General features: G+C 44.7%; 1 protein-coding gene across 5 annotated transcripts in view; it reads left to right on the plus strand.

Annotated features, from left to right (window-relative positions):
• The window catches only part of SLC6A16 (solute carrier family 6 member 16), a 36,236-nt gene extending 15,236 nt beyond the window's left edge, over positions 1-21,000 (plus strand). For 3 of the 5 annotated variants that reach the window (XM_032169157.2, XM_058425582.1, XM_058425580.1), the window contains exons 7-13: positions 223-333; positions 518-759; positions 16,072-16,258; positions 16,599-16,800; positions 17,243-17,402; positions 19,872-20,034; positions 20,247-20,984. In XM_032169157.2, coding sequence (XP_032025048.1) covers positions 223-333; positions 518-759; positions 16,072-16,258; positions 16,599-16,800; positions 17,243-17,402; positions 19,872-20,034; positions 20,247-20,516 — 1,335 coding nt within the window. In that variant the 3' untranslated portion in view covers positions 20,517-20,984. Of the gene's footprint in view, positions 1-222; positions 334-517; positions 760-16,071; positions 16,259-16,598; positions 16,801-17,242; positions 17,403-19,871; positions 20,035-20,246 lie in introns of all 5 variants that reach the window. The other 2 variants (XM_058425579.1, XM_058425581.1) reach the window with 2 other exon arrangements.
• The last annotated feature ends 3,123 nt before the right edge of the window (positions 21,001-24,123 follow it).

Genomic DNA, 24,123 nt, shown 5'->3' on the forward strand with positions numbered 1-24,123 from the left:
TTCCTTGAAATTCTCAGATGTTTTAGCCCTTACCTCACTTTGTTACTTGTTGATCTCCTAATCTCTTACTCCTCTGGCCTTTTACTCCCACTAGCCCCTGACTCTTGCTGAAGGCTTTCTTCTAACTCCTACTCATTTCTGACTCAGAACTTTTGATCTCTCCCAACTGTTGGTTGATCCCTACTGGTACACGGTTGCTGATGTGTCCCACTCTCGATTCAGGTAATCTATGTCTTGGTGCTGCTCCCCTGTTTCATCATCGTCGGTTTCTTCGTCCGGACTCTACTCCTGGAAGGGGCAAAATTTGGCCTTCAACAGTTGGTGGTTGCCAAGGTGAAATCTGTCTCCTCAATCCCCCATCAGGCCTTGTAGGGCACCACAGCTGCCTATTCTTAAAGCTTCCTTTCCCCATTCTTTCCTTCTGTATCTCGCTCTCTCCTCCCTGCAACATTTCTATTCTAGTTGTCCTCTGCTTCTTCTTTTACAACCCCCCTTATACTTGTCTTCTCTCTTTTAGATATCGGATGTGTACAATATGAGTGTGTGGTCTCTAGCAGGGGGTCAAGTTTTGTCTAACACAGGCATAGGCCTCGGCTCCGTTGCCTCCTTAGCCTCCTACATGCCCCAGTCCAACAACTGTCTCAGTGATGCCATTCTCGTGTCTGTGATAAACCTGCTCACTTTGTTGATTTTCACATCTTTCAACTTCTCTGTCCTGGGCTTCTGGGCGACAGTCATCACACATCGCTGCTGTGAGAGGTAAGGCCGGCCCCTTTGTTAAGGGTCCCAGCCCCAGGGAACTTTAAAACCCCAAGACCCTAACCTTAAAGGTGCTGCAAAGACCCATGTTCACACATTTCAACCTTGGGTGCACTTGCAAGCCCTCTACCTTCCCCATAGCTAAAAATGGAGACAATAGAATCTCCTATCATATATTATCCTTCTCAGAGCCTTTTGTCACCCTAGAAATAAATCTTCAAACTCAGAGATTGCCAGCTATCCACCTCGGAGTGGATATGCTAACAGGGATGTACTAAAAATGGCAAACATTGAAGGCTTCTCTAATCCCAGATACACAACAAAATAGCATCTAAGACCATACCACACAGAAACCCTTACAAGGCTATCCTTGGAAAAATGGAGAAGTAGAAGGCCCTCTTTTTTTTTTTTTTTTTTTTTGAGACGGAGTCTCGCTCTTTCGCCTAGGCTGGAGTGCAGTGGCGCGAACTCGGCTCACTGCAAGCTCTGCCTCCCGGGTTCAAGCCATTCTCCTGCCTCAGCCTCTTGAGTAGCTGGGACTACAGGCGCCCGTCACCACGCCCGGGTAATCTTTTTGTATTTTTAGTCAAGACAGGGTTTCACCGTGTTAGCCAGGATGGTCTCGATCTCCTGACCTCGTGATCCGCCTGCCTCGGTCTCCCAAAGTGCTGTGATTACAGGTGTGAGCCACCGTGCCCTAAGGCCCCATTCTTAACAGTCAACTCCTGAATTGGGGATTTCTGTCAATCTAGCAGAAACTCCAAAAGGATTCTCTGTACTAGAACCTTGATTGTCTGATCACCCCTGTTTCTTATTTTTCTTATTTTTAGGCATTAATTCCAAAAACATCCATCAGACATTTAGGAAGTGTTCTTTCTATACCACAGAGACTTGGACAGGTGAATCAGACCACAGTCCTTGTTTCATTAAGTTTTCAATTTTAGAGGGGGAAGGAAAGGAGAATGAGACAGCCAAAAACTTGTGCTAACTGGTAACTGAAGTGATGGGTGAGGACAGGAGACAGAGCCATTAATTCTTTCTGGGGTAGTCAGATGGTGCCTTCCAGAGGAGGCAACCCTGAGTTGAATTTCTCCCAGTAATCTTTTTCTTTCTTTCTTTCTTTTTGCTTCCTCCTCCTCTTTCTCTCTCTCCCAGCAGATTTTTTTTTAATTTAAATTTTTGACAACAGGGTCCCACTATATTGCTCAGGCAGGTCTTGAACTCTTGGGCTCAAGCTATCCTTCTGCCTCTGCCTCCCAAAGAGCTGGGATTACAGGTGTGAGCCACCACGCCCGACCTCTCCTAGTAATCCTAAGCCTTACAAATAACCACCATTTTCTTCTAGAAGATTCCTGGGAATATATGTGTGTGCATGTGCAAGAGTTGTTGACAGCATATAGTTAGGAAAGGAATTGCTGAGTAGGGTGTGCTCACCTTCAATTTTATCATATATTGTCTGGTTTTCAAAGTGGTGTAATGCATTACCCTCCCATCAGGGATGTATGAGACGTCCATTTGTTCTACTTTTTGCACAACACTTGATTAAACTTGGTTGGACTTTTAAATTGTTTCCAGTCTGGTGAGAGTGTAATGGTAGTTTTTTTGTGTATTTTCAAAAAAACCTTTTATTACGAGCTATTACATACATATGGAAAAATGCATAAAACAAGGCCGGGAGCAGTGGCTCACACCTGTAACGCCAGCTGTTAGAGAGGCTGAGGTGGGAGGATTGCTTGAACCCAGGAGTTTGAAATCAGCTGGGCAAGACCCTGCCTCTAACAAAAAAAAAAAAAGAAGAAAAAAGTGTATAAAACAATGTACTGTGTAACGAACTATGAAATAAACATCAGCTGTATTAAGAACTAGAATAACCCTAGATGCTCTCTGTGTATCTTTTTCTAATCATAATCTCTTTACTGCCTCCCAGAGGTAACCATCATAAAAGTCAGAATAGTGGCTACTATATTGCTTAGTAGATGTGCATACATAGATGATCAAATATAAAGAAAAGCAAGCCGGGTGCAGTGGCTCATGCCTATAATCCCAGCACTTTGGGAGGCTGAGGCGGGTGGATCACAAGGTCAGGAGTTTGAGACCAGCCTGGCCAATATGGTGAAACCCCATCTCTACTAACAAATACAAAAATTAGCTGGGCGTGGTGGCACACACCTGTAGTCCCAGCTACTCAGGAGGCCAAAGCAGGAGAATTGCTTGAACCCGGGAGGTGGAGGCTGCAGTGAGCTGAGATTGTGCCACTGCATTCCACCTGGGCAACAGAGTGAGACTCCGTCTCAGAAAAAAAAAAAAAAAAAGAAAAAAAAGAAAAACAAAGAACTAAGGAGAGTGATTAGTTTTATGTTTTTCTTTATATTCTATCATCTATGTATGCATAGCTAAGCAATATAGTTTAATTTGTCCACTTACATAAAGCAATATGTTTAGTTATTTGTTCCCTCATATATACATTCTCTTTGCTTACTTTTGTGCTTTCTTTTTCTCATCCAACATGTTTGTAATATTTATCCATATTGTGTATAACTTTAATCTGTGCTTTTTTTCTTCTTTTTTTTTGAGACTGAGTCTTGCTCTGTTGCCCAGGCTGGAGTGCAGTGGTGCGATCTCGGCTCACTGCAACCTCCGCCTCCCGGGTTCACACCATTCTCCTGCCTCAGCCTCCCGAGTAGCTGGGATTACAGGCGCCCACCACCATGCCCGGCTAATTTTTTGTATTTTTAGCAGAGACAGGGTTTCACTGTGTTAGCCAGGATGGTCTCCATCTCCTGACCTCATGATCCACCCGCCTTGGCCTCCCAAAGTGCTGGGATTACAGGCTTGAGCCACCACGCCAGGCCTAATCTGTGCTTTTAAAATGCTGTATAATGTTTCAGTATATGAATATACCACAGTTTTAAAAAATCCATTCTACTATTGATAACATTTGCAGTCTTTCCAGTTTTATGCTATTAAAACAGTGTTGCTGCAAACATTCTTATGCATGTTCCTGATGCACTACATATGTGCACATTTTTCTGGGATATGAATTAGATTGTTGGGACATAGTTGTCTATTCTTGGGTAACAAATCACTCTGGAAGTAAATGGATTAAAACAGCAATGATTTATCTCATGATTCTGCGGGTTGGCTGGAAAGCTCTTCTGCTGGGCTTGTATGGCTTCACTGACATGGCTGCATTTAGCTGGAGGGTTGGCTGGGGGCTGAGCCCAGTAGGGACAGCCCTGCTCACTGCTCTTCTTCTTCTTTTTTTTTTTCTTTTTTGAGACAGATCTTTGCTTTTGTCACCCAGGCTGGAGTGTAATGGTGCAATCTCGACTCACTGCAACCTCCGCCTCCTGGGTTCAAGCGATTCTCCTGCCTCAGCTTCCTGAGTAGCTGGGATTACAGGCACCCGCCACCACACCCAGCTGATTTTTGTATTTTTAGTAGAGACAGGGTTTGACCATGTTCACCAGGATGGTTTCAAACTCCTGACCTCAAGTGATCCACCCACCTTGGCCTCCCAAAGTGCTGGGATTACAGGCGTGAGCCACCGCACCCGGCTGGCACTGCTCTTCTTTAAGTGGTGGTGGCTGGGTTTGCAGTCAGTCGGCTGGCCAGCAAGGGCTGCTGTCTTCCATGAGGCCTCTCCATGGGGCTAGTTTGGTCTTCTTCACATGGTAGCTCACAGAGCACAAAGGCAGACTCAGCAAAGTGTCTGGAAGCAAAGTATAGGACTGCTTCCATTGCTGCTACATTTCTTGGTTGAAGGAAGTAAAAAAGCTACCCCAGATTCCAAAGGTGAAAAATAGACTTTACCTCTTAATTGGAGGAGCTCCAAAATATTGTGGCTGTATTTCTTCAATCTACCACATATATCTACAGCTTCACAGATGATGCCAAATTACTTTCCATAGTGTCTGTGCCAATTTATAATTGTATGTATATGAAATGTGTGTGTGGAAGTTCTCATTACCTCACTCATGCAAATACTTGTATTGTCATAGTTTAAAGCAAAATGTGTGGTCAAGTTCATTTTTGCCCATTTAAAAAAAGTATTGGATGATCTATCTTTTTCTTTGGAGTTCTTTATATGTTCTGGATATGTAGTCATTTTCCAGTTGTATATATTAAAATTCTTTTTTCCCACCTGGTGGAGTGCATTGAACATCCCGGGTTCAAGCGATTCTCCTGCCTTAGCCTCCCGAGTAGCTGGGATTACAGGCATGTGCCACCATGCCCGGCTAATTTTGTATTTTTAGTAGAGACGGGGTTTCTCCATGTTGGTCAGGCTGGTCTTGAACTCTCGACCTCAGGTGATCCGCCCGCCTCGACCTCCCGAAGTGCTGAGATTACAGGCGTGAGCCACCGTGCCCAGCCAACAAAGGTTTTTAAAGGAAAAAAATGAGGAGGATAACGTAATTGTTTTGAAACAATTTTCCTTGGCTACAGAGATCAATAACAAGGGTGACACCACTCCAAGGTTGGATAGGCATTTGTTGGGCAGATGTTTCTGCAGGAATATTTTGTGCGTGTAAGGTTGCAATGGCCTTTATGCATGGTTATAGTTTTTGTAGTTGTTTTTCTAATCAAACATACAAGTGTGAGAACCCTCTCTTCATGGCCTTCCTCGGCTCAGTTTGCTAGGGTTTTCTTATTTAGTGACTCCATTTTATTCTGATAACGTTCACATTTCCTCTTTTGATCAAGATCTTTCTCCAAAAGCATCACTGATCAATCATTCATATTTGGGTTTTCCTATCTCTCAATGATGGGCCTGACTTGGAGTCAGTGTCAAACTCTTGTAGCCACATTTGAGCAACAAGGGACATTTGAAGGGAGTATCTCTTAGGCTAAGTCTATCTGAGGTCCATTATGTAGTTCAATTTTGTCTGTTCCATAGTCTTTTTTTTTTGAGACGGAATCTCGCTCTGTCACCCAGGCTGGAGTGCAGTGGCGCGATCTCGGCTCACCGCAAGCTCCACCTCCTGGGTTCACGCCATTCTCCTGCCTCAGCCTCCCAGGTAGCTGGGACTATAGGCGCCCGCCACCACGCCCGGCTAATATTTTGTATTTTTAGTAGAGACGGGGTTTCACCGTGTTAGCCAGGATGGTCTTGATCTCTTGACCTCGTGATCCACCCACCTCAGCCTCCCAAAGTATGGGGATTACAGGTGTCAGCCACCAAGCCCAGCCTGTCTGTTCCATAGTCTTTTGTTATCATCTCAAAGTGTTCGGCTGGGCCAGCATTATTTTGTTAGGAGTTGTACTTCTGTAAAAATTTAACAAGTGACAGATACAAAGTTTTTAAAAGGGCAAATGCAAGGTAAAATTAATAGTAATATGATAATAGTTTTCTGCCCCAAACCTTATCACTTGTATACATCAAATGACTGAAGGGAATTAGATGAGACCTGTTCTAATGGTGTGGCCTGTTTTCTTTTTTTTTTATCTTTTCTTTTTTTTCTGAGACAGAGTCTTGCACTGTTGCCCAGGCTAGAGTGCAATGGTGCGATCTCATCTCGCTGCAACCTCCACCTCCTGGGTTCAAGCGATCCTCCTGCCTCAGCCTCCCAAGTAGCTGGGACTACAGGTGGGCGCCACCATGCCCAGCTAATTTTCGTATTTTTAGTAGAGACAGGGTTTCACCATATTGGCCAGGCTGGCCTTGAACTCCTGACCTCATGATCTGCATGCCTTGGCTTCCCAAAGTGCTGGGATTACAGGCGTGAGCCACCGTGCCTGGCCTACTTTCTTTTTAAAGTATTCTTGGTTGTCAGATTTTTTTTCAGCATTTTGAATATATCATCTTACTCTCTCCTGGACTGCAAGATTTCTGTTGAGAAATGTGTCAATACTTGTACTGGGGCTCCCTTGTATGTGATATGCTTTTCTCTTTCTGCTTTCAGAATTCTTTGTCTTTAGTTTTAAATAATTTTTTTATAATATGTCTCAATGAACTCTTCTTTGGGTTGAATTTTATTACAGACCTCTGAACTTCTTGTACCTGGATGTTTGTATCTTTCTCCAGATTAGGGAAGTATTCAGCTATTTTTAAAAATAAACTTTGTCCTTTTCTCTCTTCTCCTCTGTAAATCTTGTTATGTAAATGTTCTCTTGATGGCCTCCCATAGATATTGTAGACTTTCTTTGGTCATCTTCATTTCTTTTTCTCCTCTGACTGGATGATTTAAAGTGATGTCTTTGAATTTGCTTATTCTTTCTTCTGCTTTTTTAGTCAGCTGTTGAAGCCATCTATTGTATTTTTTAGTTTATTGCTATTCTTCAGCTCAAAAATGTTTGTTTGATTATTTTTCATGTTTTCAGTGCCTTTGTTTAGCCTCTTTTTTCATTGTTGTATTGTTTTCCTGATTTTGTTAAATTGTTTTCTGTGTTCTTTTATAATTAACTGAGATTCTTTAGAACCATTATTGTGAATTCTTTGTCAGGCAATTAGTGGATCTGCAATTCTTTGGAGTCAGTTAATGGAAGTTTATTGTTTTCCTTGGTGTTGTCATGATTCTCCAATTCTTCATGATTTTTATAGTCTTGAGAAAAGCATTTGAAGAAGCATTAACTTCTTCCAGATTTTATGGACTGGACTGGTAAGGAAAGACCTTCACTTGCATGGGGGTTGGAGGAGAAGAGTGGTGCTCTTTGGCACTGGGTCCAGTGGCACAGAGTGCCAACTGTGGGTGGGGGTGCGTGTAGTGGGTCCAGGTTGGAGGGACACAGAGTCTTGTTATCACAGGCAGCTGGGGGCTGTGATGTTGGCACCTGCATGGTCCTTGGTGGCAACAGCTGTGGGAGGTCCACAGTGGCTGTGAACTTCCCACAGAGTTTTCTGGGACCTCAGCTGTGCCTCTTGCCTAGCATTTAGGGGCCAGGACTCGCAGTAGTGGAGGCTGGGGTCAGTAGTGTGCACACACTCTGCTGTAGAGGCTGGCTGTAGGCACAAGCATGGCAGCAGAGGCTAGTTGCAGGCTCGTTAATGGTGGCAAGCAGTGGAGTCAGAGGCAGGGGCTGGGGTTGACTAAGGGCATGCATGTGGCAGTGGGGGCTGACAGCTTGTGCCTAATTGCAGGGGCCTGCTGCAGTCTGGCCACAGAGGTCAGGCCACCTGCATGTACGTGGGCAGTTGCAGGGCTGATCTGGAGGCGTGTGTGCACATGCAGCCGCAGGGCCCAGCTGAGGGTGCAAACGTGATGCTGGAGTTAGAACCTGGGGATAGGGAGGCATGGCTGTGTGCAGGCACATGCATGATAACTGTGCTGGGTCCTTGGCTCAGAGCACTTGTAGAGGCAGCAGCTGGGGGTGACTCCACAGAGGAGGGGTGTTGGCTTAGGCACCCAGAGAATGCGATGGCCACTGGGGTGAGTCCCTGGGTCTGGTCTGGGTGACCATGGTATTGAACAGCTTAGGTGGTTTCAGGGACAGAGGAAGGAGAAATTAGAGGGCCAGGCACCTGGAGACTGTGAAGGTGGAAAAAACTACAGGGCTTTTGCTGCTGCAATGCTGGCAGTTGGTTTCCTCAGTTGTGAAAGCTGCTTGGTTCCTTTGCAGAAAATGGTGCTGGCATCAGCCATTGGTAACACCAAGGGGTCCTTGGCGGTGAAAACTGTGGGGAGCTGCACAGTGGCCAGGAGTGCTGTTGAAGTCCTCAGTACGGAAGTCCGCTAGAATCACGTGTTGAGCTGGCCACTAGGGGGCGCTGTGGCTCCCACCAGCATGGCTGATACTGACAGCCTGTCCCACTTCTTGGTTCCCCATTATCTCCGTATGTCTCGGCAATGCCAGTCCCCACGGAAATGTGAATGGAGTGAAACTGAAGCTGGTTGGGCAGTGTCCCAAAACACTGGGGAAGCTGGTGGTACACCCTGCTCTCATTATCCCTGAAAGAGGGATATGCGAGCCAGGGAATTCCCTCTCTATGCTGAGCAGTGCTGGCTCGGGGGATGGGGTGATGTTGGCAAAATGGAATTGTTCTTTCCACCCTTTCTATGTGAGTTTTTCTAGGGTTCTTTGTCCCACTAAAAGTCGGCTGTAGCTGACTTCTCAATTCTTCCAGAGTAATTTTATTTTTTATTTTTTTTTTTAGACGGAGTCTCGCTCTGTCGCCCAGGCTGGAGTGCAGTGGCGAGATCTCGTCTCACAGCAAACTCCACCTCCCGGAATCAAGCAATTCTCCTGTCTCAGCCTCCCAGTAGCTGGGATTACAGGAACGCGCCATCATGCCCAGCTAATTTTTGTATTTTTTGTAGAGATGGGGTTTCCTCATGTTGGCCAGGCTGGTCTCGAACTCCTGACCTCAAGTGATCCTCCTGCCTCAACCTCCCAAAGTTCTGGGATTACAGGCGTAAGCCACCGCGCCCGGCCCAGAGTAATTTTTGCTCAAGGATAGTCGCCAAATTGTTGCTCTTTATAGAGAAAGGGAGGCTGGATCCCTTTCTCTGCCATCATGATAGGAAATAATTGGCTCTGTCTCCCATCTTACTTTGCTATTTGTTTCTCCTGGTCTGTATTTCATTTTTTCTCTTTTCTTGCCTTCTTTCGGATTGACTTAGTAGTTATTTATCATTCCGTCTTTTTTTCCTCCACTAGCCTGGAAGTTATCCACTCTGTTTTCTGATTTAGTGATTTCCCCAGAATTCAAAATATGCATTCTTAATTTATCGATGTCTAAAGGTAATCAGTACTTCACTGTCTCTCAAGATAAGGGCTCCAAAACTCTTTATATCCATTTACATGCATTCCTAACTTACATTTGAATGTTATATCATGTTTTTGTTTTGTTTTGTTTTGTTTTGAGATGGAGTCTTACTTTGTCACCCAGGCTAGAGAGCAGTGGTGCAATCTCAGCTTACTGCAACCTTTGCCTCCTGGGTTCAAGTGATTCTCCTGCCTCAGCCTCTCGAGTAGCTGGATTACAAGCATGCACCTCATGTATTTTTATTTCATATTATTTTGCTAAAATGCAAAGATATTATTGTTTTATTATATAGTTAATGTTCAATTAGATGTACTACTTCCTATTTATTGCTTTCTTTGATCTTTATTCTGTCTTGCATCCTGGCCCTTCCATGAGGGATTTCCTTCTACTTGAATATCCTTTAAATTACTCTTTTTTTTTTTTTTTTTTTTTTTGAGATGGAGTCTCACTCTGTCACTGAGGCCAGAGTGCAGTGACACTGTGTCGGCTCACTGCAATTTCTTGCCTCAGCCTCCCAAGTAGCTGGGATTACAGGTGCCCACCACCACGCCTGGCTAGTTTTTATATTTTTAGTAGAGACGGGGTTTCACCATGTTGGCCAGGCTGGTCTTGAACTCCTGACCTTAGGTGATCCACCTGCCTTGGCCTCCCAAAGTGCTGGGATTACAGGCATGAGCCACCATACCCAGCCTAAATTATTCTTTAGTGATGGTCTGCTAGTGGCCAATTCCCTGCTTTTCTTTTCTGAGAATATCTTTCACTGTGTTTTGAAATCTATTGTATCTGGATATAGATTGCTAGCTTGGCAGTGCTTTTTTTTTTTTTCCTAGCACATTGAAGATAGCCTACTATCTTTCAGCTTTCTCTTTCTTTTTCTTTTTCTTTCTTTCTTTCTTTCTTTCTTTCTTTCTTTCTTTCTTTTCACCAAGCCTCCCTCTGTCACCCAGGCTTTCGGCTCACTGCAACCTCTGCCTCCCAGGTTCAAGCAATTCTCGTGCCTCAGCCTCCTGAGTAGCTGGGACTACAGGCACACGCCACCACGCCGGGCTAATTTTTATATTTTTAGTAGAGACAGAGTTTCCTCATGTTGCTCAGGCTGGTCTCGAATTCCTGACATCAAGTGATCGGTCTGCCTCATCCTCCCAAAATGCTGGGATTACAGGCATGAGCCACCTCCTCTGGCATCTTTCAGCTTCCTTTTTTTTTTTTTTGAGATGGAGTCTCGCTCTGTCGCCCAGGCTGGAGTGCAGTGGCATGATCTCGGCTCATTGCAACCTCCGCCTCCCGGGTTCACACCATTCTCCTGCCTCAGCCTCCCGAGTAGCTGGGACTACAGGCGTCCACCACCACGCCTGGCTAATGTTTTGTATTTTCAGTAGAGACGTGCTTTCACCATGTTAGCCAGGATGGTCTCGATCTCCTGACCTTGTGATCTGCCATCCTCGGCCTCCCAAAGTGCTAGGATTACAGGCATGAGCCACCGCGCCCGGCCCCCAGCTTTCTTTATGGCTGTTGAGAATTCAGTTGTCAGTTTGAAGGCAATTTGTCTTTTTCACAAACAACCTTTTTTACCTTTTCAACTTTTTTTTTTTTTAGTTTCAGAGGGTACATCTGCAGGTTTGTGATATGGGTAAATTGTGTGTTGCTGAAGTTTAGGGTATGAATTAGCCCATCACCCAGCTAGTGAGCATAGTACCCAATAGGTAGTTTCTGAATCCTCATTCCCCTCCCTTCTTCCTTCTAGTAGTCTTCAGTGTCTATTGCTGCCATCTTTATGTCCATGTGCACTCAATGTTTAGCTCCTATTTATAAGTGACAATATATGGTATTTGATTTTCTTTCTTTCTTTCTCTGTCTGTCTTTCTTTCTTTTCTTTTCTTTCTTTCTTCTTTCTTTTTTGAGATGGAGTCTCGCTGTGTTGCCCAGGCTGGAGTGCAGTGGCGTGATCTCAGCTCACTGCAACCTCTGCCTCCTGGGTTCAAACGATTCTCCTGCCTCAGCCTCCTGAGTAGCTGAGACTACAGGCACCCACCACCATGCCCAGCTAATTTTTTTGTATTTTTAGTACAGATGGGGTTTCACCATGTTAGCCAGGATGGTCTCGATCTCCTGACCTTGTGATCTGCCTGCCTCTGCCTCCCAAATGCTGGGATTACAGGCGTGAGCCACCACACCCCACCAATTTTCTATTCCTATGTTAATTCACTTAGGATAATAGCCTCCAGCTGCATCCATATTGCTGCAAAGGACATGATTTTGTTCTTTTTCATGGCAGCATAGTATTCCACAGTATATATGTATCACATTTTCTTTATCCAGTCTACCATTGATGGGCATCTAGCTTGATTTCATGTCTTTGCTATTGTGAATAGTACTGTGATAAACATATAAGTACATGTATCTTTTTGGTAGAATGATTTATTTTCCTTTGGGTATATAGATCCTGTAATGGGATTGCTGGGTTGAATGGTAATTCCCTTTTAAGTTCTTTGAGAAATCTCCAAACTGCTTTCCACAGTGGCTGAACTAATTTACATTCCCAGCAACAGTGTGTAAGCATTCCCTTTCCTCTGCAGCCTCACCAACATCTGTTATTTTTTGTTTTTTTAATAGCCATTCTGATTAGTGTGGTGAGAAACACACCAATGAGCATTTTTTCATATATTTATTGGCTGCATGTATGTCTTCTTTTGAGAAGTGTCTGTTCATGTCCTTTGCCCATTTTTTAAATGGGGTTATTTATTTTTTGCTTATCAAATTGCTTAAGTTTCTCATAGATTCTGGGTATTAGACTATTGTTGGATGCATAGTTTGCAAATATTTTCTCTCATTCAGTGGGTTGTCTGTTCGCTCTGTTGAGTTTCTTTTGCTGTGCAGAAGCTCTTTAGTTTAATTGGATCCCACTTGTCTGTCAACTTTTGTTGTTGCAAGTGCTTTTAGGGACTTTTAATTCATAAATTATTTGCCAAGGCACAGGTAGCTTTTAACATTGTTTCTCTACACCTTCACTGTCATATATCTAATGGGTAATTCCTTTCATTTTGCTTGGGATTCTTTTGGCTTCTTGCATCTATGGATTACTCTTTTCATTAGTTCCAAAAATTCTCAGCCTTTGTTTGTTCACATATTGTCTCTGACTCACTGGCCATGTCATCTCATTTGTTATACCTTTTGACTATATCATCTAGGTCTTAGAAACTCTCATATTTTCTACCTGTGTTCCTCTCACTCCTGGCCCCAATTAATCACCAATCTGTTTTCTATCATCATGGATTAGATTTGTCTTTGTTTTTCTTTAGAGTAAATAGAATCATATGCATTCTTATATCTGACTTCTTTCACTTAGCATGTTTTTAGTATTCATCTATGATACTGGATGTATTGGAGGTTCGTTCCTTTTTATTCCTAAATATTATTCCATTTTATGATTATACCACAATTTCTTTATCCATTCTCCTACTCATAGGCATCTGAGTTGTTTCCAGTTTAGGGCTGTCTCAAGTAGAGCTGCTTTGAGAATTCATGTACAAGTCCTTGTATGGACATATGTTTTCATTTCTCTTGGATAAACACCTAAGAGAAGGATCATTGGGTCACTGGGTTACATGGTAACGGTATGTTTAATTTCATAAGAAATTGTGGAACTGTTTCCAAAGTGGTTTTAAATCAGTTTTCCATTCTTACTAGTAAGGTATGAGAGTTCTGGTTGTCCTGCATCCTTGTCAATACTTGATGACATCAGGCTTTTTAATTTTAACCATTCTGGCAGATGTGTGGTGTGGTATGCCATTGTGATGTTAATTTGCCTGTTTCTCAGGACTACTGATGTTGGTTACCTTTGAAAGTGCTTACTGGCCTTTTACAGAACTTGTCTCGTAAAGTGTCTTTTCAAGTCTACTGCCCATTTTAAAAATCAGGTTTTTTTTTTAGGTGGTGAAATTATTGAGTTGTAAGCATTCTTTATATATCCTAAATGCAAGTTCTTTGTCAGTTGTACATATTGTGGATATTATATCTCATTCTGGGGTTTGTCTTTCGTTAATGAAGCCTTTTGATGAAAAGACATAATTTTGATGATGCCCAATTTATCAATTTTCTTTCATGTTTTGAGCTTTTTACATCCTAAGACAGTTCTGTTAACCTCAAAGTTGCAAAGATTTTTTTTTTTTTTTTTTGAGATAGAGTCTCACTTTGTTGCCCAGGCTGGAGTGCAGTGGCACGATCTTGGCTCACTGCAGCCTCTGCCTCCCAGGCTCAAGTGATTCTCCCGTCTCAGTCTCCCAAGTAGCTGGGACTACAGGCACCCGCCACCACGCTTGGCTAATTTTTGTATTTTTAGTAGAGACGGGGTTTCACCATGTTGGCCAGGCTGGTCTCGAACTCCTGACCTCAAGTGATCTGCCCGCCTCAGCCTCCAAAAGTGCTGGGATTACAGGCATGAGCTACCGCGCCTGGCCAAGATTGCAAAGATTTTTCTCCTGTGTTTTAAAGTTTTTGCTTTTTCTGTTTAGATATCTATTTCACATAAATTTCTGTATAAGATATGAGGCAAGGATCAAGATTAAATTTTTTTCTATTTAGATATTCAGTTGTTCTAACACTATTTGTTAATAAGACTATTCTTTTCTTATTAAGCTGCCTTGGTATCTTTGATGACAATTAGTTGACCACAATGTGTTTCTGGGCTCTACTCAGGATCATTAGTTAACATGTCTGTTTTTTTTTAAACCAATACCACCCTGCTTTGATTACTAAGGTATTATAGTAAATCTTAAAATCAAGTTGTATGAGTTCTCCAACTGTGTTATTTTTTCCCCGAAATTGTTTTGACTATTGTAGATCTTTGTTATCCAAGTAAATTTTAGAATTACCTTCCCAGACTGAGTGTGGTGGCTCACGCCTGTAATCCCAGCACTTTGGGAGGTCGAGGCAGGCAGATCACCTGAGGTCCGGAGTTCGAGACCAGCCTGGCCAACATGATGAAACCCTGTCTCTACTAAAAATACAAAAATTAGCCAGGCATGGTGGTGCACGCCTGTCCCAACTACTTGGGAGGCTGAGGCAGGAGAATTGCTTGAACCTGGGAGGCGGAGGTTGCAGTGAGCGGAGATCGCACCAATGCACTCCAGCCTGGGCAGCACAGCGAGGCTCCATCTGAAAAAAAAGAAAAAGAAAATAAAAAGCCTGCCATGGTGTTAACTGGAATTGCATCAAATCTGTAGATCATTTCTGAAACATCTGTCCTTGCATTCCCAGTTGTGTAGAAGGGCCGGGAGAAAGCTTCTGCTTCATTTTTATTGTGAAGGTGTAGCCCTTTGAAGTGTCAGATTGAAGAGGGGAACTTCTATTCTGATCCTTATTTTGGGCAGGCTCTGGTGTTTTATATCTGGCCTCCATGGCCCCCTTTTGTATCTGAAAAGTCGTAACATTGGAAACTGCAGGTCCAGTTTGTTGTATTTGGCATACATCTTTGGGACAAAGTATCTTTGGAAGTCCCCTTTCTCCACTGCTTTGCCTGTACTTCAATTTTTACCTGATAATTCCTTATTATCTTGTCAACATTTTTATTTTGTTAGAAGATTTAAAAATATCTCTCCAGCCTTTTAAATTACTTCCAATGAGAAAATTGGTTCAAATCTCTAGCTTATTACTGGAATAGCATATAGTATTTTATTTTCTAAAATGTGATCAAACTCTACTTGCTTGCCTTTTGCTTTTATCAGTGAATCTTGGCAAGCTGTCCACTGCAGTTCTTACAGAGCGATGAGCTGATTTTTTTTTTTTTGAGATGGAGTCTCGCTGTCGCCCAGGCTGGAGGGCAGTGGCGTGATCTCGGCTCACTGCAACCTCTGCCTCCCAGGTTCAAGCGATTCTCCTGCCTCAGCCTCCCGAATAGCTGGGACTACAGGCACGCGCCACCATGCCCAGCTGATTTTTGTATTTTTAGTAGAGACGGGGTTTCACCATGTTGGCCAGGCTGGTCTCGATTAATGAGCTGAACTTTTAAGGATTTGTAGGAGTTAGCCACGTGAAGAATGGTGGTGGGGGTGGAGTTGGTATCGTGTGTGAGGCGGTATGATGGGCCCTGAAACGGTAAGTAGTTAAATCTGGCCAGAACATGGAATGTGAAGAGGGCCATAGGGACATATGAGGCCAAAATGGTCAGCAGGGCTCACATCAAAAAGTCGAACCAGCAGTTGCTCTCACACAGCACGACTCCATGGGAACGTTATGAGCATGGTCTGTGTGCTCCCGGACATGCTGTAATAGGAACTTTAGAAAGTTGGCTTTTACCCGTTAGTCTCAGCAGAGAGGGAAGGTAGAAAGTGAATAAGAAACCCCATCACTAGAGCAGAGACCACAGAGTCCCCAAGAAGACTAGAAAATGCTTCTCCTAGGCTCTCCCATGGTCATAAATTCTCCAGGATTACACAAACGAATTCACGTCCCTGAAGGCGGGTGCCTTCTAGGTTTCCTCCCAGGCTCTGTCTTACCCAGATCAGTAATGCTAAGCCAGTGATAGCCTTTTTTATCTTGAAGATAAGGGAAAAGGAGACTATCTTCTACTGGGCCAAATGGTTCGATTTGATTCAACCCCCTATCCCCAGGAATGCTGAAATACTTTTAAAGCTGATAAACCTAGGGAAACTGCCTCCTGACGCCAAGCCCCCTGTCAACCTGCTTGACAACCCAACCTCCATCTACAACGCCTGGTTCAGTGGCCTTCCCCAGCACATCAAAAGCATGGTTCTCCGCGAGGTGACTGAGTGCAACATAGAGACTCAGTTTCTTAAGGTCAGTAAAAATAGCTGAGGGGGGAGCCTAGAGTTCCTGAAAGCCTTTAGCACAACAGAAATTTTAGTTTTTATTAGCACCAGAAAATATCCCGGAAGCACCAGGATCTTCTGTGGCTCTCAGTAATACAAAGTACTATAGTTTGCGGAATGGCCTTCCATGGATAATGCTAGGTGGATTGATTTTCCATGTCAGGGGGTTAGCTTGGAGATCTGATTTTCTCAGTGATCCAGGGATTTTCAGGAGTTTTCCAGGGAAGATAGAATGTATACTGGTCTATATTTTTTTGTTATTGTTTAGCTCAATGACACTTTAACACCTGTTTGTTCTCTCTTTGCAGGCTAGCGAGGGCCCAAAGTTTGCATTTCTGTCCTTTGTTGAAGCCATGTCCTTCCTTCCTCTGTCTGTCTTCTGGTCTTTTATCTTCTTCCTGATGTTGCTGGCCATGGGGCTGAGCAGCGCAATAGGGATTGTGCAGGGCATCATTACTCCACTCCAGGACACCTTCTCTTTCTTCAGGAAACATACAAAGTTGCTCATAGGTACTCTGACCTAGGCCCTACTCCTAACAATGACCCTGACCCCTGACACCACTGGGACTCTCTTTTTGGGACAGGGTCCCTGTAGCCCAGGCTGGAGTGCAGTGGTGTGATCTCGGCTTACTGCAACTTCTTCCTCTTGGGTTCAAGTGATCCTCCCACCTCAGCCTCCCCAGTAGTTGGGACCATAGGCGTGCATCACCACACCTGGCTGTTTTGTAGTTTTTGCAGAGACGGGCTTTCGCCATGTTGCCAGGCTGGTCTCAGACTCCTGAGCTTAAGCAATCTGCCCACTTTGGCTTCCCAAAATGCTTGGATTACAGATGTAAGCCACCACGCCCGGCCACCACTGGGTCTGCCACCAGCCCTGGTCTATGACCTCTACTTAGCCCTTGTCACCCAGCCCTGACTTCTAACCTTGATCCAGATCTCATGTTTTCTCCAGTGGAAGTCTTTCTGCTCATGTTCGTGTGCGGCCTCTTCTTCACGCGACCTTCAGGCAGCCACTTCATCAGACTGCTGAGTGACTACTGGATAGTCTTCCCCAGCATCGTCATTGTCGTGTTTGAAACCATGGCTGTATCCTGGGCCTATGGGGCCAGGAGGTGATGTCCTAAGCCGAGGTTCTCACAAAGCATGGGACTATAGGGAAGGTTGACCCCTTTCTTGTTGCCTCTACTGTCAACCCAACTAGTGTGACATAGGGACCCTTAATTTCAGAGCCTTCTGGGAAATCTTTTTATTCATTCATCCATTTTCACATATATTTTGGGTGCTGAATATGTGCCAGGCACTGTTTTAGTCATCAGGGATAGGGGCATTGAATAAAAGAAGTATTCCTATTCTCAGAAAGCTTACATTTTAGTGGTCTAGAGAGACAATAACCAAATTAGCAAATAAAGAATAAAAACATCGAGAATAAATATAGGTGATAGGAAGAATCAAAGGGTGAGGTCAGATGGCCCATAGTGGGAGTGTGTGTGGGCACCAATCCACATACGACTTCAGGGAGGGCCCTTCCAATAAGGTGACATGTGAGCAGACTCCTGAATGATAGGAGGGAGGGAGTCATGACAAGATTTTGAGGAAAGTGCTCCCTGCAGAGAAACAGAAATTACCAAGGCCAGAGGAAGCATAATGCCTAGAGTTTCTGAGAAACAAAGAAGTCAGAGAGGCTGGAATAGAAGATATTAGGAGATGAGGCTAGAGAAGTGATGGCAGCCAAGTCATATAGGGTTTTGTAAGCCACGATAGGACTCAGCTTTGTATGCAGAATGACAGATGAAGCATTGGAGGGTTTTGAGTAGGAGAATGACATTTTCCAGTGGGAGTGCCATTATTAGATTTGTTTTTTAAAAAGGTATCTATGGCTGCTGCCTGGAGAACAGACCAGGAAAAGTCGAGAGTGAAGCCAGGATAAGAGTTGGAAGCTATGTAATATTTCTTTCTTTCTTTTTTTTTTTTTTTTTTTTTTTGAGATGGAGTCTTGCTCTGTTGCCCAGGCTGGAGTGCAGTGGTGCGATCTCAGCTCACTGCAACCTCCACTTCCTAGGTTCAAGCAATTCTCCTCCCTCAGCCTTCTGAGTAGCTGGGATTACAGGCATGCACCACCACGCCCGGCTAATTTTTGTATTCTTAGTAGAGACAGGGTTTCACCATGTTGGCCAGGCTGGTCTGGAACTCTTGACCTCATGATCGCCTGCCTCAGCCTCCTAAAGTGCTGGGATTACAAGTGTGAGCCACCCCGCCTGGTGAAAGCTATGTAATATTTCAAGTGAGAGCTAAGAATGGCTTGGTCAAAAGTAGAAGAGTTGTGGATTAAGAGAAGTGGTCTGATTCTGGGAGGCAGAGCTACCTGGGAAAGACAACAAGATAATCTGGGAGTGAGACCTGGAAGATATAACTGTGGAATGTAAGTCTATAGTAGAGGTAGCCAGGGCAACTCCGGGGGCATGGATGGTTAGTTAAGGAAGACTGGAGAGTTAGGGAAGGTCGCCTAGAGGAGAGGTTGCTTGAGCAGAGCCTGGACAGATGAGTAGGTGGAGATAGGGTGATGGGCACCCTAGACCAAAAGACCCCACTTTTATATTTATTGAGATTGAGAATATGTACTAAAGGAGACTGGATAGTTGGCTGAAATAAACTAGATAAGTTCCCCAAAGGCCAAATGCCACTTTCTTTTATCTGTGTTCAGTGCTGGATATCCAGCACTTAGAAGAGTTCCTGGTATAATTCAGGGGTGAAAGCCTCAGCATTTTCATCTGATAGTGGTTCTTAGAGTCAGTTTGCTCACTTATGAACTCATTTATTAACTCGCCCAACAAACATTTTCTTGAGACTTTGTGTCAGGAAAGCCTTGTGGTACTGGGATATGAATTACTTACATTGAGCTCCTCTTCTCAAAGAGCTCAGAGTCCAAAGAGAAAGACGTATATAAGCAGAAAATCCCAGTACCCAGTGGTAAGTCTATAGTGGAGGTAGCCAGGGAAACTCTGGGGGCACAGATGGTTATTTAAGGAAGACTGGAGAGTTAGGGAAGGTCGCCTAGAGAAGAGGATGCTTGAGCAGAGCCTGGACAGATGAATAGGTGGAGATAGGGTGATGGGCACCCTAGACCAAAAGACCTCACTTGTATATTTATTGAGATTGAGAATATGTACTAAAGGAGACTGGATAGGTGGCTGAAATAAACTAGATAAGTTCCCCAAGGGCCAAATGCCACTTTCTTTTATCTGTGTTGTTCACTGCTGGATATCCAGCACTTAGAAGAGTTCCTGGCACATCATAGACATTCTCATATTTGTGGGATGAATGAAAGAGACTTGGCCTTTCTCCTGAGGCCATTGGATACCCATGGAACGTTCTTGAGCAGGAGAGGGGTGTTTGGAAAATTTTCTTGGGTTGGGATAGAAGACAGACTGACTAGGGGGAAGATGAGAGAGGAGAAGACTTGAGATGAAACAGGAGATTAGAGATACAATAGAATGTTTGAAAGATGCCAAGGTTGGGCTGGCCCTGCCTCCAAGGTGGTGAGGCCTAACTGGGCATCCCACACTCTGGTGGCCCTTCTCCAGGTTCCTTGCAGACCTGACAATCCTGTTGGGCCACCCCATCTCTCCCATCTGTGGCTGGCTGTGGCCCCGTCTGTGTCCAGTTGTGCTGCTAATCCTGTTTGTGACCATGATGGTTCATCTTTGTATGAAGCCGATTGCCTACATGTCCTGGGACTCAAGCACTGTGAGCCTCCCCCAGGACCCAGAACCCCTTTGGGAGTGGGGACCAGACCTTTCAATTCACTCTGGGTGAAAGAACCCAGTCATCTCATTCTCTTACTGCCGGAAGATTCATGGATTTTCTGCTTTGGTTCCCCACCCACCCTTCCCCTCCACAACTCTTCCTCTTCTCTTGGGGATTTTGATATTCTGAACCTTTTTCCCATCTCTCCACAGTCAAAAGAGGTGCTTCGACCATACCCACCATGGGCACTGCTCTTGATGATCACCCTTTTTGCCGTTGTCATCCTCCCCATCCCTGCATACTTTGTATACTGCTGCATACATAGGATTCCCTTCAGGCCCAAGAGCGGAGACGGGCCTATGACAGCCTCCACATCCCTACCCCTAAGTCACCAGCTAACACCCAGTAAAGAGGTTCAAAAGGAAGAAATTCTACAAGGTGATGAAACAAAGTACCCATCAACTTGTCATGTGACTTCCTAACTTCATTAATTTGGCTTCACATAACATACCCCTTAGAACAGATCCAACGGGCAACTCTTAATATCAGTTTGCAACTGTTGATGTCCCTGGATCCAGAACCACTTTTATTTCCAAGAGGAGGGGCGTTCTTTGGGGGGGTTCATGGGGCCTGGCCTTGCAATCTCTTCCTGGGTCCCATCTTACCTGGTGACCACCATCATTGTTTTCCCCATCCTCTTCCTCAACACACATACATGCACAAGTCATATACAATACTAGTGATGTCTACCAGTCCTGCTACTTCTGGGGTGCCTGTCTCCTGGAATGGAGCTAGAGGAGCAATGCTGTTGGTCAATAAATCAGTCTACTGGAACTCCAAGGACTGGATGTAAGCAGATCTTTTTTTCTATAGATGTCTCAGATGTTCAGTTTTCCTGTCACAAGCCTTCTAGTCTGTATTAGTTTGTTTTCACACTGCTAATAAAGACATACCTGAAACTGGGAACAAAAAGAGGTTTAATTGGACTTACAGTTCCACATGGTTGCGGAAACCCCTGATAAACCCTTCAGATCTCATGCGACTTATTCACTATCATGAGATTAGGATGGAAAAGACCAGCCCCCATGATTCAATTACATCCCCCTGGGTCCCTCCCATAACACGTGGGAATTCTGAGAGATATAATTGAAGTTGATATTTAAATGGGGACACAGTGAAACCAATCATTCTGCCCCTGGCCCCTCCAAATCTCATGTCCTCACATTTCAAAAGCAATCATGCCTTCCCAACAGTCCCCCAATGTCTCAACTCATTTCAGCATTAACCCAAAAGTCCAAAGTCTCATCTGAGACAAGGCAAGTCCCTTCCACCTATGAGCCTGTAGAATCAAAAACAAGCTAGTTACTTCCTAGATACAATGGGGGTACTGGTGTCAGGTAAATAAAGCCATTCCAAATGAGAGAAATTGGCCAAAACAAAGGGGTTACAGGGCCCATGCAAGTCCAAAATCTAGCAGGGGAGTCAAATTTTAAAGCTCCATAATGATCTCTTTTGACTCCAGATCTCACATCCAGGTCACACTGATGCAAAAGATGGGTTCCCATGGTCTTAGGCAGCTCCACCTCTGTGGCTTTGCAGGGTACAGCCCCCCTTCCGGCTGCTTTCACAGGCTGGTGTTGAGTGCAGCTTTTCCAAGCTCATGGTGCAAGCTGTCAGTGGATCTACCATTCTGGGGTCTGGAGGACAGTGGCCCTCTTCTCACAGCTCCACTAGGCAGTGCCCCAGTAGGGACTCTGACTCTGTGTGAGGGCTCTGATCCCACATTTCCCTACTGCATTTCCCTCCCTGGCAGAGGTTCTCCATGAGGGCTCTGCGCCTACAGAAAACTTTTGCCTGGACATCCAGGCATTTCCATACATCTTCTGAAATCTAGGCAGAGGTTCCCAAACCTCAATTCTTGACTTCTGTGCACCCGCAGGCTCAACATCACGTGGAAGCTGCCAAGACTTGGGGCTTCTACTCTCTGAAGCCACAGCCTGAGCTGTACATTGGCCCCTTTCAGCTATGGCTGGAGTGGCTGGGACACAGGGCACCAAGTCCCTAGGCTGCACACCACACGGGGACCCTGGGCCCGGCCCACAAAACCACTGTTTCCTCCTGGGCCTCTGGGCCTGTGATGGGAGGGGCTGCCATGAATGTCTCTGATATGGCCTGGAGACATTTTCCCCATGGTCTTAGGGATTAACATTAGGCTCCTTGCTACTCATGCAAATTTCTGCAGCTGGCTTGAATTTCTCCTCAAAAATGGATTTTTCTTTTCTACTGCATCATCAGGCTGCAAATTTTCTGAACTTTTATGCTGTTTCCCTTTTAAAATGGAACGCTTTTAACAGCACCCAAGTCACCTTCTGAATACTTTGCTGCTTAGAAATTTCTTCTGCCAGATACCCTAAATCATCTCTCTCAAGTTCAAAGTTCCACAAATCTCTAGGGCAGGGGCAAGATGCCACTAGTCTCTTTGCTAAAACATATCAAAGAGTCATCTTTGCTCCAGTACCCAACAAGTTCCTCATCTCCGTCTGAGACCACCTCAGCCTGGACCTTATTGTTCATATCAGCATTTTTGTCAAAATCACTCAATATGTCTTCAGGAGGTTCCAAACTTTCCCACATTTTCCTGTATTCTTCTGAGCCCTCCAAACTATTCCAACCTCTGCCTGTTACCCAGTTCCAAAGTTGCTTCCACATTTTTGGGTATCTTTTCAGCAACGCCCCACTCTACTGGTACCAGTTTACTGTATTAGTTTGTTTTCATGCTGCTGATAAATACATACCTGAAACTGGGAACAAAAAGGTTTAATTGGACTTACAGTTCCACATGGCTGGGGAGGCCTCAGAACCATGGCGGGAGGTGAAAGGCACTTCTTACATGGCGGCAGCAAGAGAGAAAATGAAGCAAAAGTGGAAATCCCTGATAAACCCATCAGATCTCATGAGACTTATTCACTATCATGAAAATAGCATGGAAAAGACCAGCCCCCATGATTCAATTACCCCCCCCCCCTGCCGGATTCCTCCCACAACACATGGGAATTCTGGAAGATACAACTGAAGTTGAGATTTAAATGGGGACACAGCCAAACCATATCACAGTCTTTCTAAAGCCAAATGTCCAGCCCTGAGTTCCTGCCCTCCCCTTGCTCTGGCAAACTCAGATACTAGATTACTAGGCTTGCCTTAGCCAGGGGCTGGCCTTTAGCCAAGGGAAACCTGGGAAATGGTGACTTCAACAAAGATTGGAAAGATATTAATGTGCTTGCTACTGATACATGATAATCCTATTATAGGTCTAAAATTATTTCTAAAAAGAGGTTGCACTAGAGGTTTTAACACTGTGTTGTGGACTGAGTACATCTGTAAATCAGTGCCACAACCAGTTACTAACAAGCTGTTTTGCTGAGCTCACCAAGGGTCCCATTGCTGCTCAGTACCGGGCACCACTGGTTTTTATCCCAGGGTCAAATCAACTGAACTTGCCCAGTGGATGATTACTGAGTGGGTCTTTAAGAACTTGTGGGAGGGTAGTGCCACGAGGGTGCTGAAGTACTCCCCAAAAGGAGACTGGGGCCTGTCAGTTACCTGCTGGGGATGGGGCTGTGGGCAGAGGTGATCGGGATTCCCAAAGATCCAGGGAATGGGTTTCCCTTAAATGCTCACAGATCTCAGGCTTTTAGATTGCTTAGAGCCCACGGGTAAGTTTCAGCAATAAAGGAAAAGAAGACACCCCCAACCACTGGCAGGCAGGACTCAAGAGGTGGGTCTGCAGAAAGGAAAGGGCAGAGGCATCCGAAGTTTCCAGACCTCTGAAGTCTGGCTCTTCAAGCTTGAAGATAGGAGGGGGCGTGCACCTCTGTGTCATCACCCATTGGCTCCTGTGCCCTATTAGCCCAGCCCCTCCACCTCCCAGTCCAAATGCTCTATCTGCTTGAAGACTAGTGCTATTGAATCGGGTAATGTGGGGATGGGAGAGAGTTCCTCCTTCTCATCAAATAGTCTGGGTCTTCAACCTCCTCCCTTTTGGGAACCCAGGCACTCATCCTGCTTTCTGCCTCAAGGCCCCTCCCACCC

The sequence above is a fragment of the Hylobates moloch genome, unplaced genomic scaffold (genome assembly GCF_009828535.3).
Source record: "Hylobates moloch isolate HMO894 unplaced genomic scaffold, HMol_V3 SCAFFOLD_12, whole genome shotgun sequence".
NCBI classification, from domain to species: Eukaryota; Metazoa; Chordata; class Mammalia; order Primates; family Hylobatidae; genus Hylobates; species Hylobates moloch.